The sequence below is a fragment of the Artemia sp. Qi Xiang Cuo genome, chromosome 18 (genome assembly GCF_049724085.1).
Source record: "Artemia sp. Qi Xiang Cuo chromosome 18, ASM4972408v1, whole genome shotgun sequence".
Lineage (NCBI taxonomy): Eukaryota > Metazoa > Arthropoda > Branchiopoda > Anostraca > Artemiidae > Artemia > Artemia sp. Qi Xiang Cuo.
In genome coordinates, this window is record NC_142811.1 from 56,165,279 (window position 1) to 56,180,672 (window position 15,394).

Below are 15,394 nucleotides of genomic sequence, written 5' to 3' on the forward strand. Positions count from 1 at the left end.
CGATACGAAGTGTCCGGGTATGGAGAACCAAAAAACAACACATAATGCCCACATCGTTCTTTACTTAGGCAGCGCTAGCGTGCTGCCTATGATTCCTAATGCACTTTAAAAATACACACATAAAAGGCATCAAAAAAGTGATATACCATACAATATAATACACATTATCAAATATACTATGAAGTTACATTGTAACGTGGTAAACTGTTTTATCAAAGTAAATCAAGTAAATCAAGGTAAACTGTGTTATAGCCTGAAAATTTGATTGCCATGAGTGACATTGACCTAACTTCCAGATTTTAGAAAAAAAATGAAGCCTTAGAACAAAGGTTCCCTATATATATATATTATATATATATATATATATATATATATATATATATATATATATATATATATATATATATATATATATATATATATATATATATATATATATATATATATATATATATATATATATATATATATATATATATATATATATATATATATATATATATATATATATATATATATATATATATATATATATATGCAAGATTCAACTAAAGATAGAAGGACACAACGCTATTATAGAGCGAGTTGATTTTGATATAGGCTCTTCATTAAAGTTATTTAATGAAGCAAGTTTGCAACTTCAGCGCAAGTTTGACGTCAAAACTAATAACGATCGCAAATCACACAAATATATTTTCTTTTTAGCAAACAGCTATGTCGTCAAAATTCTGGTTTCGGCAAGAAAATTATTAGCTTCTTAAGCATAGCAATGAACTTCTTCATGAATATGTCAGCCTTTGAAAAAGAAACTTATGGTTTTACACATTCTGAGGAAAATAAGTTTGGACTGCTTCCTTTTGAAATTTCAGAGAAGCATTTAATCAATACCTTCCTCAAAATTGTATTTAATATTGAATCAAATTTAACATTCGAGAAGCTAAGTGATGAACTATTATTGAATAAGATTAAAACGTGGTCATATTTTGTAAGTTACAATTTTCAAGTTTAAAAACCTCCGTAACGAAACAACAGAGTTTTGTTCCAAGGAAACATTTAACTATGCATGTATATCCTTGTTTTTAGCTCTAATGCATCTGAAACGTTGCATTTTTATCTTCTCTTAGGCACCGGGTAAAATACTAGCTTTAATTAAAAAAGAAATAATTTAAATGAAACACAATTTAAAACAATACAAATAGTTCGGAAGCTTTACTTCTTATAAATATGTGTAATATGTAAAATATGCACTTTTTACTCGGATATTCTATTATTAGCAGTTTTCGTTTTTAACAGTTAAGGGTTACTACGGACGACATTATTATTCGACAAGTTCTTATGTTTGATTTGTATTTAGTACTTGAAACTCTTAGTTTGCGTCTGTAAAAATTTTATGCAATCTCTTTTGATGTTCGAAATGGTACGAACATCAATGGTACGTAAGATAAAACATTAGACCCCTTTCCAATTTGCATCAAAATTAGATGTTGAATTCATATTGAACGATGTTGAATCAGATTTTGAATATAACTTAAATTTTTTGTTTTGTACCCATTTTAAGATTTATTTTTGCCTGCTTTGATCACACTAACAAGAATTTAATATATTCACAAACTACAGACACATTTTCACCCTACCTCTATTAAGGCCTCAATTTCAGCCATCTTTGGGAAAAGCAAAAGACATTTTTTTTATTTTATATTCTTGTGTAATCCCGCTTAATAATCAATATAAGACCGCCAAACAGATCCCATGATCAAATTAATCCTGCTTAGTAGTAAAGGATGAAATCTTCGGTATATCTACTGTATAATACCTAAAATTAATACAAAAAAGGCCTCCAGCCTATTCGCCAGGTCCTCACCATTCTAAAAGGTTTAACATAATCAGACGTCCCCCTTTTGCAGTATCTTATATCTTCACCATCTTAGCTACAGAAAATCATTTAAAAATATGGCTTTGAAAGATACCGGACACGACGCACATCTGTTTACATTAAATTTGTACCCCCATTCCATTCAATTAATAATAAAAAATAAAAAAAATTGAAGATATAGTAATTAAGGAAGTCGACTTTAAAATGGAAATTTAGGACCGCTCTGTATTGAGGACCCTTGTTTTCTTGCAGGAGATGAGCTTTGACTAACATTTACTTTATCAATTCCAAACTACTTGAACAATATTTGAGGAAAAAAACACCTCAGTAAGTTTTCTGTTAATCTCCAGACACTGTTTCTAGGTTAATTTCCTTCAGGAACTTCAATCGAGCCATAAAGGTCTTAAAAATCTGTCAATCTTTTAGCTTAGTTTTTTTCATCTCTTAATAGGTCTAGTCTTATGTAAGATAAGAACCTGAGCTTAGATTTTATAACTAATACTTAATAGCTGGGAAGTAATCAAACAGTCTGTGGTAACGAACTGTAAGTAAGGAGCGACTCGGCCCAATAGTGGCCGAAACTTAAAAAACAGAATTTTGATAACAAAAGAAACATCAAAAGAATTGGCTTTTTATGCTGATTCCAAATATATAAAATTCAATAGATTTAATATTACCCATCAAAAGTTATGAGCCTAGTAAAATTAGCCTGCTTTTCAAAAAAGTGAGGGGGAAACATCCTCCAAAAGTCGAGGAATCTTGATAAAATGCCCCCTCCTCAATGCCCCAGTCTTTATGCTAAAATTCATCCTTTTGTCCCAATTATTTAAGAACGATTCCTGGAAAACAAGGACCGCGTAATTAGAATCAGAACCTTTTTTAAATGTACTTAAAAGATTTTAGCGTGAAGAGAGATAGATAGAGAGATATTTATTTCGAGAAATTACTATCACAAGCCCTAAAGGGCCGAATTTGAATTTGGAAATCCATAAAAAAACAAACAAGCAAGAAAATCATAACAAAAGCACAACAAATAAAAAATTGGCAACCAATGCAAAAAAACAAAAATAAATAAATAATTAAATATCGGAATGCTATATGATTCCTTTGTCACTTATATTAAAAACTGCAAAATGGCAACTAGTTAAAAAGATAAAAACTGATAAAACTGAAAAAATAAATAATATACATATTAACAAATGTTTAAAAAACAACATAAAAAGGGGATAGGGAATAAAAAAAGAGTAAAAAGAAAAACGAGCTGTTTCTTTTATTATATAAGAGAAAAGACAAAATTTATGTACAAATTAACCACTATTATTTATATCAGTAAAAAAAGGGATAAAATATTTCTTATACGGCAAGGTAGTACAAAGAATGGGAGATAAGGTGGGGATAGGCTGGGACACAGTTCGTGGCGGACGATTTCTATCAGGTACATGGTATTCAGGGAAAAGGTTCGCAGTACGGGGGTTCAAAAGTGCCAACTTACCAAAACGGAGGCACAAATTATTTCTTCGTCTCTCGAGGGTCTCTAGGTTTCAAATATTTAACAGATGCAAATATGGTATCTTGCCCTCTTTAAAAATAATTCTTAGAGCTCTCTTTTGGACATTTTTCCATCTTTTGTGTTGCTTCATTTGAGAGGCAAGGGTGCCACACAGGACAAACATACTCTAATATGGGACGCACAAAAGAAATGTATACTTGTAGTAAATGTGATTGGGGGCAACTAAATTTATTTAAAAGTTTAAGGAGAGAAAGCGAGGAGTTTGCTTGTCGTAGAATATTATTTATATGGGCATCCCATTTCAAATTGGAAGAAATTGTAACACCAAGGAGTTTAAGAGATGTGACAGAGGTTTGAGGAGGAATAGGAGGAAGAAAAAGGGGAGGGGATTTAAGGAAACTTACTGAGACTATTGCGGATTTAGAAGGGTTAACTGTCATGTCAAGGGAAGAGGCCTCGCAGGCAATATCCTGGAGTATGCCCATTGGGTTGCTAAAGATGTTTTTATGGCATATCTCTAAAACTGTCAAGTCATCGACAAATTTCCACCTATTGTCATAAAGGGTTGAAAGGCTGTTAATCATAAGAGAAAAAAGGAGAGGGCCTAGAATAGTTATCTGAGGAATGCCATTAAATATGGGGAGATGATCTGAGAAACAATTTAGATATTTAACTGCTTGAGATCTATTAGAAAGAAAAGAGGCAACGAGCTTAACAAGGAAAGTTTCAATGTGGAATTCATTTATAAGTTTATCTGAGTAATTTGTGGTTAATAAAATCGAAAGCTTTTTGAAGATCAATTGAAATCAGATTAAGCCAACTGTTAGGTTTTTCAAGTAATTTACCCTTGGCATCTAAATGATGGATCAAGCAATGAGATATTGACGTGGATTTGACATTACCAAACTGTCTAATATAAATGAGGGGGAGGACTTTCACCTTAAGCCAGTCTGCGAGAAAACTTTCATACAATTTTGAAAAAACTGAGGTGAGGGTAATGGGAAGAATGCCATAAAAGCCAGGCTTTCCATTTTCCTTTTTGATTGGGGTAATAAAGCCTTGTTTCGAATATTAAGGGAACTTTCCAGATTCGGTAATTCAATTAAATAGGGTGGATAGGGGTTTTGAGAGGTAATCACTGAAAGCTTTAATCAGAGGAACAGGAATATCTAAAGGGCAAATGCTTGATCGTTTTAGTTTTTCAATTTTTTTTACAACATCAAGTGGAGAAATATGTGGAAGTGAAAAAGGATCAGGAATATCTGGAAATGCGTAAAATAGTGGTGGGAGACTCTGGACAATAGAAGCCAGAAACTTATTGAGGTCATTAGCTGTGGTCTTTGGAGGTTCATTTATATTAAAATTTAGTTGTTCTTGACTCTTGCCGGTAAGTTTTTAATTTCAGAGTGCCAATTCTTTGGTTTATCATCGCGCAAGTATTTAATTTAATTTTTATAGTAGGCTCGGGCAGCTTTTCTAATTTGACTTTTTAATTCCTTTCTTAATTTATTCGTTTCAGCTAAATTACCCCTGTTTAATAAGCTTATTTTCGTCCAGATTAACATTTTTATGTGATTATTTATGTAAGATTTATCACTGGAACATTTTCTGATTTTTTTTTTCTTGGAAACATAATGAGTAGGAATCAGTTAGTTTTTTGTAAAAAATCTACATTTTATCATCAAGGTTATTAGAATTATAAAGGTACTGCTTAAGTCCTTGGGCTAAAAGAAACCTATTGCAGTTTTTGAAGAACCCATTTTGCATAAAAAGAAAGAAAATTGGTTGTCCTAAAAAGGACCGGAAAAAAGGCCAAAACTCTTCCTTTAATTGTGAGACAGGTATTTTAAATATTTCGATTGATATTCAAATATTATGATTTAGATAAAGGGGATGGAATACATTGTTGGAAGAGAGAAGGGTACGAGGAGGGCCAGAAATTGATACAAAACATTGTGTATATGACTATTTTTAAACTTAGTCACAATTCCCTAGGGCAAAGATAGCTTAATGTAAAGTAAATAATTTGGCGAATAATCCCCTCAAAGATGGGTCCAAAAACTCGATTTTCTGATTGGCTTAAAGTTTTCAACCGAAATCAGTGCCCCCAGTGTATAAAAAAGAGAGAAAGAACCATTATTGCCCCCCCCCCCCTTCCATAAAAGGCCGAACCAAATTTTTCTTTGGCCGACTTAAAACTTACACCTAAGACTCCTGGGCCATGAAAACTCTCTTACAGAGAAAAACTAGGTTGGGGGTACAGATTTCCAAAACTTGGGCCGGAAAACAATTTTCACCTTGTCTTGGTATTTGTATCTGTAAGTCCTTGTTCTAAGGAAACCTCTATTTCCCAAAGATAAAATATTGATCTGCCTTAAAATGTTGCTTAAACTTTTTTGCTTCGTTGATTGAAGCGTAAAAAATCACATTGCAAAGGGAAACATTGTACAGAAGGAATCCTATTAAAGGCTATGTTTTCTGATCGCTAAAATTTGCTCAACATTACGATATTGAATGTAGAAAAGCAAGCGATAAGTTAGGTTAGGCTATAGAGCAAACTTTATCATCGTTAAGGGTCCATAAAGGGTCTTAAATTTCATTTCCGAGTAAAACGATTATTATATTCGGAAAAAGCATAAAAAAGGCATTGTATAGCATAAAAAATGTATAGCATGTAAAACGCATAAAAAAGCATAAAAAAGGCATTGTATATAAAAAAGGCATGTTCATCGAATTCATACTCTCCATAGTAACCAAAATTTGTTCGATACATCCTCTCTCCTTCCTAAAACCACATGTTGTTTCTACAGCGCTTTTCAAGAAAAAACATTGGTTTGCCTCAAAATTTTGCACTTATAAGGCCAAAAGATTTTGCTACACTGATATGAGCTTAAAATTGTCCATTGCAAAGCGGAACCTACTATATATACAAGATCTTAGTTTAAGGGGAAGGGCTCCCTCAATATTACGCCCAAAATGAGTGCGCGGAACCTTTTTTTAGATTGACTTTGAAATTTTTAATGATTGCTACGAGGTCTAAAAAGCCAGTACATTTCTTAGGGGGGGGATGTTATGGGGCCCAAAAGGGGAGCAAAAACTTTATTTATCCCAGATTTGTTTGAAACTCTCAGCTTTACGTCCCTGTTTCAACAGGTATCTAAGTGGACAATATGCAGTTTTCGGGCATGATCCTCCAATTTTTTTTTTTTTTTTTTTTTTTTTTTTTTTTTATAATTCAAAGCTTATATCTCTAATTCTTAGTTCAAGAGGATTCAGATGTCAAACAAGTATGTTTTCCCTGGAATAGGGCCAAAAACACTTTTTTCTTAAGGAAACATACATTCTACATATTGCGACCTACATACATACATTCTACATATTGCGACCATTCCATTCTTTTTCTATCAGGTTTGCGCCCATTTTTTAATACTAATGATATGCAAGATATTAGAGTTTTGTGTTTCCGTTACTGTAAATATCTTTTGTATTTGCCTCGTTGGTACAGAAACCGTAAGATTGTTCGAATGTTTAATGCAACTGATATATTGACGTCATATAACAAGTTGGACTCCAAGTTAAAAGATGAGGCCTGCAAGTGGTTGGGTCCTTTTCATGCTCTTGGGCAATTGTTTTGATTTACATTTGTAGTTCTTTATATTAATATTGTTTTGCATGTGTTTTGTTTTGTATGTCTTTACTTTTTATTTTCTTTTGTTACTCCACTTTTTTATAATTGTTAGTGGGTCAAAAATAAATTATTATTATTATTCTAAAGATTAACAAACAGAAGAAGAGTAATTTTTTGATCATTGTTTCACTTAATAAGGTTATTGTCAGTAAAAAATATTAAACGCCATGTCAGCTTGAATAAAAGCCAACAATTGGTGTTTATTTAAGACTATGAAACAGAAAACCTAAAGTTCTTTAATGATTGGAAAATTCACATAATTCATGTACCTGTGTATCCGACAAACAAAGGTTGCAAAAAGAGGAATGGAAAGGGGTATTTTACATCCAACCACTTTCAACCCTGTGCATGAATGATTTAACTTTTAATTTTGACTCTTATTTGTTTTTTTTTTATGTATTCTTAAAAATATTATGTTGTTCTGGAGTTGAAATTGAGCACAAGATTTTTTTAAGAAATCTGGAACCTGGTTTGGATCCTTGGAACCGAGAACCTTTATCCAACCTGGGAAAGAAATGTTCAAAAGCTGTATTTCTAAAATTTTATATGCTTTTTATTTTAGGGATCTTTGCTTCTCCGCCATTTTGTCGTAATGAGTCATCTAATATAATTGCAAAATTGGAGACCGTCTCGGTTTTTCAGAATGAAGGGGAAAGTAGAACTGTGCTGAATGAATGTGATATATGCAAGAAACAGTTTTTTAACAGTTATAATTTGAGTAGACATAGAAAAATCCACTCTGGACAGAAACCGTACGAATGTCTTACATGTAAGAAAGGGTTTTCTTTCAGCTCTTCTTTGAGTAGACATATAAAAATCCATTCTGGAGCGAAACCATATGAATGTGCTATATGTAAGAAACGGTTTTCTGACAGCTCTGTTTTGAGTAGACATAAAAAAATCCATTCTGGAGAAAAACCGTACGAATGTCCTACATGTAAGAAACGGTTTTCTATCAGTTCTAATTTGAGTGTACATACAAGAATCCACTCTGGAGAGAAACCGTTTAAATGCACAATATGTAAGAAAAAGTTTTCAAGAAGTTCGGATTTAAGCACACATACAAGAATCCATTCTGGAAAGAAACCGTTTGAATGTACTACATGTAAAAAACGGTTTTTTAACAGTTATAATTTGAGTAGACATAGAAAAATCCATTCTGGAGAGAAACCATATGAATGTACTGTATGTAAGAAACGGTTTTCTGACCGCTCTACTTTGATAAAACATAAAGAGATCCATTCTGGAGAGAAACTGTATGAATGTACTACATGTAAGAAACGGTTTTCAAGAAGTTCTATTTTGAATAGACATGCAAAAATCCATTCTGGAGAAAAACCGTTCGAATGTCCTACATGTAAGAAACGGTTTTCTGTCAGCTCTTCCTTGAGTAGACATATAAAAATCCATTCTGGAGAGAAGCTATATGAATGTGCTATGTGTAAGAAACAGTTTTCTGACAGCTTTGCTTTGAGTAAACATAGAAAAATCCATTCTGGAGAGAAATCGTTTGAATGTACTAATATATAAAACACTTTTCAAGGAGATCTTGTTTGATTAACCATGCAAGAATGCATTCTGGGGAGAAACCATATGAATGTGCAATATGTAAGAAAAGGTTTTCTGACAGTTATAATTTGAGTGTACACACAAAAATCTATTCTGGAGAGAAATCATATAAATGTACTACATGTAAGAAAAAGTTTTCGAGCAGTTCTGCCGGGTTTAGACATAGAACAGTCCATTGAGTAGACATAAAAAACATACTTAAGAGAAATTGCATGAGAGGGGTAGCCCTATGTGTAAAAAAGTGTTTTCTGGCACTTCTCATTTGAGCATACATTATAAAATGAATACAGAAGAACAACCATGCACATGGAAAATTAGCGAGAACTACTTTTGTATGAAACCCTCACAATACCTAACATTGTAGAAATTTCCAAGACAGTTTCTACCTTAGTGTTGTAAACAGCATAGAAAAGCAAAAGAGTACTAAAATACGAAACAGCCAAAAAAGAGTGATTTTGATCCATTATTCGCATTTTTGTTACTAGTTTATGCTTTTCTAATTTATAGTAGATATACTAGTTTTCTCGTCTATACTTGGTTCCTATTTATTTTGTGTCAATGTCAGTATCAATTTATGCCATTATTTGCATCTGCTTTGAGTAGACATACAAGAATCCTTTCCGGAGAGAAACCTTACGAATGTCCTACATGTAAGAAACGGTTTTCTGACAGTTCTGTCTTGAGTAAATATAATATAATTCATTCTAGAATGAAACCGCACGAATGTGCTACACGTAAGAAACGGTTTTCTGACAGTTCTGCTTTGAGTAAACATAGAAATTTCCATTCTAGAGAGAAACTGTATGAATGTACTACATGTAAGAAACACTTTTCAAGGAACTCTAATTTTAGTAAAAATGCAATAACGCATTCTGGAGAAAAACCGTATCAGTGTACTATGTGTAAGAAACAGTTTTCAAGCAGTTCTGCTTTGAGTAGACATGCAAGAATTCATTCTGGAGAGACATAATGTGAGTGTAGTAAATGTAAGAAAAGTTTTTTGACAATTCTCATTTGAGTGGATATAAAACAAAACAAAAAAAACATACTTAAGAGAAACTACATGAGAGGGGTATATTTAAAGAAGAGTTTTTGGGCACTACTCATTTCAGGCAAACATAACAAAATACACAGAGAAGAAAAACCCTTCACACAGAAAAACAGCGAGAACTACTTTTCTATGAAACTCTCAAAACTTAACATTGTTGGAATTTCCAAGAAAGTGTTTACCTTAGTGCTGTAAACACTGTATACAAATGCAAAAGAGAGCTGAAATACGAAACAGTTGAAAATGAGTAATTTTTGATCCATTACATGCATTTGTGTTCCTAGTTTATGTTTTCCTATTTTATAGTTTTTCCTATTTCCTATTCTATGTTTTCCTATTTCCTATTCTATAGTAGGTATAGGTCCACTAGTTTTCTCGTTTTTACTTTGCTCTTATTTATTTTGTGTTAATATCAGTGCCAATGTATTTCGTTTATTTGCAGTAATACGATTTATGCCATGTTATCTATGCTTTGGTTGAGATTAAGTAAAGGGCTTAAGCTCAAACTTTCATTGTTCTAATTAATTTTTAGAAGAGCTAAATGGAACACTTTGCTTTAATATAGTAATTTCTTAGACCACACTGCTTTTCCATTTACGAAAAATTAAGTAAGAAAAACGGGTTTTAATTTTTATAAAACAGTGAATAGAATAAAATAAACACTTAATTAAACAAAAATACTCCGAATATTTCGGCCCCACGTCCGGTAGCATTTCTAAACGGAAAAAAAATAAAAAAATGAAACAAAAAATATTCTTTTTAAAAACCTTAACTTACATCAAAATAAACAAAAAAAAAACACACAAAAAAAACAACAAAATAAAAAATATAAATAAATAGGAAACAAAACTCAAGACCCCTGAGTTAAGACCCCTAGTCTTAACTCATCTACATTATTTATATCTTTTGGAAACTTATGAATCCCTTTTTCAATCTTTGAAATAATTTCCTCTATCGGTACATTTTTAGGATTCAGTCCGAATTTTATACCTCTTTCAAGGATTTCCTTTTGTTCTTTGGTTAACTCATTTTTGCTTAAATTAATCATCCCAGGGCCTGGGAAATGATTAGGCTTATACATTGATAGTTTTTGTTTTTCTTGTTCCGTTTTTAACTGCAAAAAATTTTGGTTTAGTCTTTCCCTCGATAATCTTAGAACATGTTCAAAAGAATTTTTGAAGATTGATATAATTTGTTGGAAATCATTTGTATTAAGAAAATCACCAAGGCTATGTTTTAAAAAATTTATTTCTTTTACAACTTGTGATTTCTGGAAATGTTCATCTTTCAGCACATGGTTTAAGTTTAGTAAATTTACCTTTCTCGTGTGCTTCTCCTCATTATATGTATTTAAATGATACTTGAAACAAAATGATTTTGGAATTATTTTATTTAGTTTGCACTTTTCTAAAAACTTTTGTTATGTAATTATATTGGCATGTTTTTTTGCTAAATTCAAAAATAATAAAATTGAATTGGTCTTTTGCCACCCGTAGTGTAGAAGGAAATAATTTCTTAGACCACACTGCTTTTCCATTTACGAAAAATTAAGTAAGAAAAACGGGTTTTAATTTTTATAAAGCAGTGAATATAATAAAATAAACACTTAATTAAACAAAAATACTCCGAATATTTCGGCCCCACTTCCGGGAGCCTTTCTCAACTTAAAAAAAAAAGAAAAAAATGAAACAAAAATGTTCTTTTTAAAAACCTTAACTTACATCAAAATAAACAAAAAAAACACAAAAGAAAAAATATAAATAAATAGAAAACAAAACTCACATATTAGATAAACACTTGCATTCACTGGCGTATAAACAAAATCGAATGTCTATATTGATTCAACTCGCCTACTCACAGTATATAAATGGAAATCTATCAAAAAATGAAGAATATATTTATACTTAAACCAAAACAATAAAGTTCAGCTAACCCCTGGCCCATAACCCCTAATTAAATCTCAAAAATTCATCAACCAATTTTTGAATTGTAAATTAAACGCATTCGTTTGCATGCAAGTTTAGCTGCAGTTCGTTTACTTTTCCCAGCATTTAACCCATTCTGACCTTTGTTTGCAAGGTCATCTTTCGTTTCAGAACTAGTATTAAAATCAGTACTGGTTGAAAATCTTACCTGCTTTTTAATTAAACTATTATAAATTGAATTGATCATAAATTTTTCCCCAAAGAAGAGAAAAAATTTCACTTTAATTCCGAGTTTTCTCACAAAAGTGAAGAAAAGTTTAAGTTCTCTTCTGAATTTTCTCAAAGAAAAGAAAATTTTACAATTTAATTCTAATTTTTCCAAAGAAAACAGAAAAGGTTCCATTTCAGTTCTTAATTTTCTCAAAGATATAAAAAATATTTAAAGTTCTGTTCTAAATCTTTCTGTAGAAGATAGAAAAAAGTTATATTTTGATTGTGAATATTCTCCATGAAGATAAAAAGTTCAACTTTAATTCTGAGTTTTATCAAAGAAGTGAAGAAAAGTTCAAGTTCTCTTCTGAATTTTCTCAAAGAAAAAAAGTTACAGATCAATTCTAGTTTTTTTTTCAAAAGAAAATAAAAAGGCTCCACTTCAGTTCTGAATTTTCGCTAAGATGGGAAACAAGTTTTGAGTTTCCTCTGGAGTTGGCATCGTACCCTAAAAATAATGGAAACAAAGACGAAGTAATGCATTTAAATATCTTTATTGAAATAATTACATGATGAGTATCATCATAAAAATGAACTATGACACCGAAATGGAATAAATATCATATCACGAGAAAATATTATGAAATTTTTTTTGTACGAAGTGTTTAAAGATTTGATTATCTTTAAAAAAGACCGTTGGGAGTTAAAATAATTCACCCTTCATCACCCACTTGGTGTGATCCCAATCTATATCATGGGTTTTGTTGTTCTTCTTCTTCTTCCCGGGATATCGTATGCATATATTCCGAGAAGGAATATTTATCGGAACCCATCTGCTAAAAAATCGAACTTCGTCCTCAGGACTGTGTATTTTATTCGGAAATATCTCACAATTAAAATCTTCCAAATTGAGTAATATACTATACCTTGAACATTTTCAGATATTTTCTTGATAAAACGTATATGTATATACGTCAGGTGTCTTTATGTCACAGTGAGTTGTTAGCAGTAGTTCTATTTTCATGTTTTTTGCAAGCCATTTTTGCTAACATTTATATTTGTACTTTACCTTAAACATTTGCAGATATTTTCTTGATAAAACGTAGCAGTATTGGCCCCGACTGTTCTTATATTGCAGCGAGTTGCTAGTAGTAGTGGTAGTATTTTCATGTTTTTGAATGCCATTCATACTATAATCTATAAATTTTCTAATATTTTCTTAATAAAAGGAATTTTTGTTGACCTCAGGTGGCTTAGTAGTGCAGTAAGTTGTTAGTTCTAGTAGCATTAACGTGTTTTTGCAAGCATTTCATACTATACCTTAAACATTTTCAGATATTCTCTTAATAAAACGTATCTGAATTGACCACAGGTGGCTTTATGTCACAGTGAGCTGTTAGTAGTAGTTCTATTTTCATGTTTTTTGCAAGCCATTCATACTATACCCTAAACATTTTCAGGTATTATCTTGATAAAACGTATTTGTATTGACCTCAGGTGACTTTATGTTACAGTGAGTTGTTAGTAGTAGTTCTATTTTCATGTTGTTTTTTTTTCAAGCCATTTGTACTATACCTTAAGCATTTTCAGATATTTTCTTGATAAAAAGAGTAAGTTGTTAGTAGTATCTAATTTTTCATGTTTATTGCAATCCATTTTTACTATAACTTAAAAATTTTTAAATATTTTCTTGACAAAACGTATCTGTATTGACCTAAGGTTGTTTTATTTCACAGTGAGGTATTAGTAGTAGTTCTACTTTTATGTTCTATACAAGCAATTTGTACTGTACCTTAAACATTTTCCGATATTTTCTTGATAAAACGCATCTGTTTTGGCCTCAGGTGTCCTTATGTTGCAGCGAGTTGCTAGTAGTAGTAGTAGTATTTCATGTTTTTGCACGTTATTCATAGGATAATCTATAAATTTTCTTATATATTTTTGATAAAACGTACTTTTGTTGACCTCAGATGGCTTGGTAGTGCAGTAAGTTGTTAGTACTAGTAGTATTATCATGTTTTTTGCAAGCTATTCATACTATACCTTAAACATTTTCAAATATGTTCTTGATAAATGTATCTGTATTGACCTCAGGTGGCTTTATGTTACAGTGAGTTGCTGGTAGTAGTTCAATTTTTATGTTTTTTGCAATCCATTTATTCTATACCTTAAATATTTTCAGAGTAAAAATTGTGTCTTCGCCTTCTTGCATGTTGGTCCTTGTATTGACAGCGATGGTAAATCGCTAACCGTTTCCATAGATTGATACCAATTAAATTACACCAATTAAAAAATTACACTACTTTAGACTACGCTTTAGGGCGCGCACCCCCTCGCTCCCCTTCTGGATCCGCCACTGTATTAGGGCAACATTTCTTAGGTTTAAATATAGAAAAAAGTTCCTAATATGATTTTACTCCCAAATAATGTGTTTTTTTTTTGTTACAAGAGGTACAAAAGTACTAAAGGGATAAACTAGACTATTAATTAAATTGATGAAACTCTAGATGAAGGGGCATTACCTTTCTTAAGCCCGGGAAAATCAGAATTATAAAAATATTTCATTAAAGTCTGAAATTAATGCTTAAGAAGAAATGCTCAGCTGGCTTTGTGGCTATAGGACAACTCTAAAATACAAATTCTACCCTATATTTCCTAGGGATTATCTTATTTTACCTTATTTTACCCACGTTGCCTAATTTTACCAATGTTGCCTTATTTTACCAATTTTACTTACCGAGTTCTTTTTACGGCAATTTTACAACATTATATTGGACCTTAGCAAAAGTTTGCATCGATGAATTAATTACACTAGAAGTCGGTGCTGAAAGTAACCAAGTCAGCCTCTGCAACTCACTCATGCCGCTTCCTCTTGTAACACCGTCATTAGTTTTGAACGAGAGCATGAGGATCTGCTTAATGACCAAATCTGACGACAAACCCGCCCAAAATTTTTCAGATCTGCAGATAACATGGCTCCCTTACTGAAAATTATCAAACATGTCAGGATCGGTAGTTTCCAGCTGTTTCATATCGGAGGCAAATATTTGTTTCCGTGTCTGCTGAATCAGTGCCATCTTCAATGCTGTAAACTTAAGTGAAGAGAAGTGTGTTCAGTGCCCAGTCAGGGAGTATGTGTCCTCGTATAGCTTTGGAATAAGCTTTTCTAGCAATGACGTGTAGAACAGCATTTGACTCATATAATTTCCAATGTGTCTTGAAGTCCAGAGCCTTCCATAATGTGTCCAACAGCTCCAAGTTAACTCATGAGTATGTGGATGGCACCCAGCCGCCGAATGATTTTTTACAGGACTTGCATCAGTCTCGGTAGCAATAATGGTAAGAGCTTTCCAGTAGGGCGGCTGATTGAAGGTCAGTACTAAAGTCGCACTGTATCTGGAACACTGTCCGCACACGAAGCACTGTCCGCAAATAAAACTTAGTCTCATATCTATCATGGTTGAAGAAAATGGAGGTTTTCCCTGTGTAAGAGCCAGACTGCTTATCAACATACAGCTTGCTCATAGCTCCCTGCCAGCTAGGCAATGGTACAGGAAAAAGTCTGGACACC

The 15,394-nt window shown here is 32.1% G+C and overlaps 1 protein-coding gene across 6 annotated transcripts in view; it reads left to right on the top strand.

The window, feature by feature from the left end:
• LOC148941675 (uncharacterized) overlaps nt 1-13,444 on the top strand; it is an 81,441-nt gene extending 67,997 nt beyond the window's left edge. For all 6 annotated transcript variants that reach the window (XM_089103916.1, XM_089103914.1, XM_089103915.1 and 3 more), the window contains one exon: nt 7,634-13,444. In XM_089103916.1, the coding sequence (XP_088960042.1) occupies nt 7,634-8,601 (968 nt within the window). In that variant the 3' untranslated portion in view covers nt 8,602-13,444. The remainder of the gene's footprint in view (nt 1-7,633) is intronic.
• Nucleotides 13,445-15,394: the final 1,950 nt, after the last annotated feature.